We start from the raw sequence: 6,000 nt of genomic DNA on the forward strand, positions 1-6,000 counted from the left end.
GCCTGAATTTTTTTGCAAATCTCAGCAAGGAATTTAACAGAGAATCAGCACCTCCTCGAGCATTTACTCTGAGGCCAATGACAGGAAGAGTCCACGAGTGAGGGATCTCCTCCTTGAAGAGGCTCCTTCAAGCTTGGACAGTGACCACAGTGCAACTCCTCTCTCCTGGTTTGCCCAGGACTTGCTCCTGATGATTTTGGATTCAAAGGGAAGAAGTTATTTTTAAATATAGTCAGATCTTTCTCACTACTTTAAACTTCATCCAAGTCCATACAGATGGAAAATTATTATCTGCTAGTAACTAAGCAGTCTCTCTGAATTTGTACTAGTGACAATTGTTACAAAGCACTTAAAAGACTACAGCATACACTGAGTGTTCCCTGCCCTTTCAAAAATATACTATACATTCTTGGTAAGGCAACATAAACTATTAAAATCTTGGAATGAGATCCTTCTTTATACTCTGCTGGAAGTGAGCTTGTAAAACCTCAGCACTTCCTCCTCATTAAAATCGCTACAGCTGAACACGTCTGTCTTGCTGAGGAAGAACTACACAGATTTATATGAAATTCATCACCCAGCCAGTCAAAGTTTTCTAGCTCTTAATCCACATCATCTTTTGAAGGACAAAGGCAGACTGAAGTGTTTAGTGAGCCATAACAAAACATGGCTATTGTTTTGTTGGCTATTTCAAACACGCGTTTATGTATGTCTCATTCTATCTCCGTGTACAGCATATATGATTTAATGTTAGCAGAAGATTTTTAAAAATACCAACAGTAAGACTTCAAGTACTCATTTTTAATATCAGTTCTTTTTCCTTTAACAGCAGATATACAGCATCTACTGTGTTCTGATCATACTTTCGATTAAGTCTCTGAATAAAGGTACACAGCATGCTTACATGCTTATTAAACATGGAGATGACACGAAAGCTACACACATGCTGGAAGACAGGAATAAGATCAAAGTTCTTTCAATATTTTAAACAAAGATCAGGAAAGATCCAACTCAGCAGGATCAAGTGAAGGGTAACACACTCAGGAAAACATGATAGACCATATAAACACAAGATGAGGAAAAAATTTCACCAGCACGACTACAACAAAAAGGTGGCAACTCAGCAAAACTGTATTACATCTTAATATCATGAAAACACAAGTGCCATGCAACAGTGTACAATACTAGCAAATCTACTGGGGTACACAAAATAATCCCTGCACTCTTTAAAAGTATGCATGCTAAGACCCTGTAGGAAAACTGGGTCTTTTCCTCAAAACAGGAAAAGTTTTCTGTTTTGGAAGTGCACTTCCAGAAAGACACAGAGAGTGCATGGAGAGAAGTCAGAGCAATACAGGGAAAAGTACTAGAGACTTATTAAAAAAGACACAGAGAAATACACAAGAATTGTGTTGTCAGTCTAAGAGAAGATAAGTGCAAGGGAAATACATTGTTACAATTTAGTTTTAAAGAGGTTGCAGTTAAGAGGAAGGGAATAAGTGTTTTTGATGTCCAGTGCTAAGCAAGGAGATGATACTGCACTAAGATACAAGTTAGACAACAGGGAGAATCCATCCAGTGCTTGGAAAACTGGAGCAATAGAGCAACAGAGTTCTTGTCACAAAGTCTTCAGGAACATGTCAGATAAACGCATTAGGGGTTAGGGGTTTTTTTGGGGTGGGGTAGGAGGGGTTCTCTGGTTTTGGTCGGTTGGTTTTTTTTAGTGCAACTATATAACCACTAAGAAACAGAGACAAGAGGTAAGATGCATCCAAATTATTTCCTTTAGCAAATGTCACAACTTCTTTTAAAGTACCAGCAGTTTCAAAACCACTTATTCTTACCTCTTTGCTTCCTCCAGATGACAGAGGTATTCATAGGCTACATTCTGGCGTCGTCTTTCATCCATTTCCTCTGCTGTTAATCTCTCATTATCCAAGACAGCTGCAAATAGATAAAACATATTTCTCAGGTGGTTGAAGATTGAATATAACTGAACGGGCACATAAAAAAATCAGATCCAACCTCTTCCACAGAAACTTATCCATTTTTTTCCCTAATTCAGAAGAATTAAGAATCTGATGATCTGTTCTTTACTAGTATCAAAAGAAACCCTGTTTCCTTATCCTCGTCACATAAATTTGTCATCTTCCTTCTTTCTGATTTCACAATTTGACTGCTTCCATCTTCCAATTTCTTAGAAATGATCTTTCATTCTCTTATTTTCTTCTAGCTTTGCCTTTGTCTTCCTCAAAGGCATATCAGTGACCACATGTCCCATCTGTCCTCTGATTTTGACAGCAAAAGACTACAGAAGGACAAAAATACATATTCACATTATATAATCCCTTCTGTATCTTCATAGTCCACCTCTAAAAGAAGACGGAAATGCTACTCACAGTCCTCATCTGGAAGGGAATCCTTCAGATCCACAACCTGCATCTCATCTTTGGATCAAGCTGAGGACCTACATAGGGGTATATGCCTAAATCTTTCAGATTCTGTGTGTTTAAAGCCTCAGTGAAAAAGTGTACTCTTCCCATACTTACAGCTAAATATGTCTCATGTTAAAAAAAAAAACCACACAACTTCTTAGATTCTATGGGCCAACTGGACAAATAGGAAATGTCTCATACTGTCATTAATTAAGGTTAGCTTATACCTAAAATGCTTTCAACAACTATCTACTGTCCACTTATTGAGACCCCACCAGGAGAACTGTGTCTAGCTCCGGGGTCCTCAGCACAACACCTGTTACATCAGGTCAAGAGCAGGGCAATGAAGATGCTCAGGGGGCTGGAGCACCTCTCCCACAAAGACAGGCTGAGAGAGCTGGAGTTGTTCAGCCTGGAGAAGGCTCCGTGGATACCTCATTGCAGCCTTTTGCTACTTAAAAGAGGGCTTATAAAAAAGGAGGGAGAAAGGCTTTTTACACAGGCAGATAGTGATAGGACAAAGGGGAACAGTTTTAAACTAAAAGTGGAGGGATTCAGATTACATGTTAGGAAGGAATTCTTTAACCAAGAAGATGGTGAGGCCCTGGCACAGGTTGCCCAGGGAAGCTGTGGCTGCCTCACCCCTGGAAAAGGCCAGGTCAGACGGGGCTTGGAGCAACCTGGTCTAGCAGAAGGTGTCCCTGCCCATGGCAGGGGGTGGAACAAGATGATCTTTAATGTCCCTTCCAATCCAAATCATCCTGTGATTCTGTGAACTACATGCAAGTGATAAGGTATCAACTACAGCACTTGGGATCAAACAAGATCGTGGTTCAAACTGCAAAGGGGCTTTGGAAACCAGTACGGAGTACCGCAAAAGCATCGTTCTGATTACTCCAACCTGCCCAAAGTCACGTGAGCTGAAAAGTGTCACAACGCACAGGGCAATGCCTGACAGTAGGGAGAAGTTCCCTCCTCTCCCAAACCCTCAGACTCCATCCTGCCTTCCTTAAACCGGCCCTCCCTGTCCGCCCCGGCTTCGGGCGGCACCGCACGGTCGGATCGACTGCCGCTTTGACGCGGTATCGTAGCACCGGTGAGCCCTCGTCTCGGACGGCAAGAGCCAAAGCCTCCCTCTCCCACAGCAAGCCTATGACAAGGTGGTGGAGGTGTCGGATAGCAGCGGTATTTCGCCCGGCAACTCGGGTGTGGTCGCCGAAATCGGCGGGAAGGCAGAAGGCAGGGCCGCCCCCTCCCCGCCCGCGGCGGACATCTTGGGCGAGGCTCGGGGCCCGCCCGCGGCAGACGACGGCGGGACAGCCGTAAGACGCCCCTGCGCTGTCCACCCACCGCCTTCTCCCAGAGCTCATCTCTAGCATCCGGGAGGGCCGTCGAACTTGGACGGGCTCCCGCGCCACAAGGCGCCCACCCCCGGGGCCCGCGAGGAGAGCCGGTGGGGCGCATCGCGCCCGCGGGACGGTCCCGGAGCCCGGGCCCCGCGGCTCCCCCCGTGCCTGCGGCGTCCCAGCCTCCCCTCCCAGCGTGGGACCCTGGAAGGTGCGGGCAACGTGGGCTGGGCGTCGCTTGGCGGCCACGCGGATCCCCGGACTCCGGGCGCCCCGGTACTCACAGCCATAGTGGGGCCGGGACACGGCCAGCCCGTCCACCTCCTCCGCCGCCATGGTGCTGCGCTGGGCCGAGGCTGGCGCGAGCTGGGCGCGGCTGTTCCTCTTCCTGCCGCACCGGGTGTGGCGGGGGAGGAGCTGCCGCTCCGCGCTCTCTCCGTCTTCCCGACCCGGTCGCGCCCTGGCCGCCTCCGCCGCCTTCGTCCGCTGCTGGAGCAAAGCGACGATTTGCCTTGCCCTGCCAGTCGGCCCCGACGGACCCCGGCCTGGCAACCCTGCCTCTCCCCGGAGTCTCTCTCACAGGGCCACCGCCCTGGCCCTGAGCCTTCCCGTCAGCCCCATTCGTAACACCCAGCTAAGCTCTGACCTAAACTCTGCGGAACACAGCCCATGTCAACCTAGCCACGACCCACATTTTACCCTGTCAGCCTTTCCGGCCTCCTTACACACCGCTCGGCCGTGCCAGCCCCACTGCGTGCAGTGCAGCCAGATCAGCTCAGCGTCGACAGTCTGTCTGCCTTCCACACGCTGCTGATACAGGCTTTTCTAGGCGCTGTGCTCCTGCCAGCCTCCCCAGCTGCATCACCCTTCTCGGCAGTAAAATCTGACCTTGCTGGATGCAGTTCGGCTCTTTCGTCTAAACAGCTTTGCCGACCAAACCATGGTAACTCACCTGAAATGTCAGCCACAAGTTTAAGCAGGGTGCCCCAAAACAACAGCAACGTTCAGCAGCACTGCCACGGGAGAGAATCATGCCCTGAAAGTTTCCTTCCCTTCAACATGTATTACTGTTGCTTTGCCTGGTTCTTGTTCAAGAGTCAGAGCACTGAAGATGCCAGCCACCATGTGTCTGTTTTAATTAGCCCCATGAATTTCACTGCCAGGGCATAAGTTTACTACTTAAGCACAACTTAAATAATGTGGTAGACAAATAGCCTCTATTAGGAAAAGCATCACCAACAGGTAAGGAAGTTGATCGTTCCCTTCTTCCCAGTACTGGATTCAGTTCCAGCCTCCCCAGTACAAGGAAGACATGGAGAAAACAGAACAGTGAAACACAGAGCAACTGATGACGAGCTTGGAGCATCTGACATACGAGGAGAGCCTGAGAGATGACATGACAAGAAGCAATGGGCAAGGGACTGAAAAATATGAAAGTCCCAAATAAACATAAGAAGAAATACTTGTATCCTGAAGGTGATCAAACACTGGAACAAGTTGCCCAGAGAAGTTGTGGAGTCCCTGCCCTTGGACGTACTTCAAACCTAACTAGGCATGGTCCTGGACAACCCGCTCAAGTTCACCCTGAGCTGAGGAAGCAACGTTGGACTAGAGACTTCCAGAGGTCACTTCCAACCTCAATGATTCTGTGAGCCCATCAAAAAGTATATTTACTATATATACATAGGCAACTAGCAATAGGACAGGAGGACATAGTCTTAAGCTGTGCCAGGGGAGGTTTGGGTTGGGCATTAGAAAGAATTTCTTCACAGAAAAGTGATTAGATATTGAAATGGGCTGCCCAGGGAGGTGGTGAAGTCACCGTTCCTGGAAGTATTTAAGGAAAGACTGGATATAGTACCATGGTCTAATTGACAAGGTGGTGTTCAGTCATATTGGACTCAATGATTAGGTCTTTTCCAACCTAACTGATTCTGTGATATTTAAAGAGTCTGTATGAAAGGAAGACACACTTCAATAGTTACAGAAATAACTAAATCGGTGAATGCCAGACATAAATTACAAAACAAAAGGTTTTATAGTGAAAAAATAGGTCTAATTATTAACATTTGCACTACTTCACATGTGGCCACTTTGCAGTTATGCAATTAGAAGACATTTAAAATAATGTTTATATGTAGACTATGGAGCGCAGGACTGGTTTTGTTCCCCCTAAAAATGTCGTAACATTTCTGTGCAGTCCCACAATCTTCCCTCAA

General features: G+C 46.9%; 1 protein-coding gene across 1 annotated transcript in view; it reads right to left on the reverse strand.

Moving 5' to 3' along the window:
• IQGAP1 (IQ motif containing GTPase activating protein 1) overlaps positions 1–4,175 on the reverse strand; it is a 50,586-nt gene extending 46,411 nt beyond the window's left edge. Inside the window, exons 1-2 of the mRNA XM_017836197.1 lie at positions 4,066–4,175; positions 1,845–1,944 (exon numbers count right to left, since the gene is read on the reverse strand). Of these exons, the coding sequence (XP_017691686.1) occupies positions 1,845–1,944; positions 4,066–4,117 (152 nt within the window). The 5' untranslated portion in view covers positions 4,118–4,175. The remainder of the gene's footprint in view (positions 1–1,844; positions 1,945–4,065) is intronic.
• Positions 4,176–6,000: the final 1,825 nt, after the last annotated feature.

The sequence above is a fragment of the Lepidothrix coronata genome, unplaced genomic scaffold (assembly GCF_001604755.1).
Source record: "Lepidothrix coronata isolate B3197 unplaced genomic scaffold, Lepidothrix_coronata-1.0 Scaffold272, whole genome shotgun sequence".
NCBI lineage: Eukaryota > Metazoa > Chordata > Aves > Passeriformes > Pipridae > Lepidothrix > Lepidothrix coronata.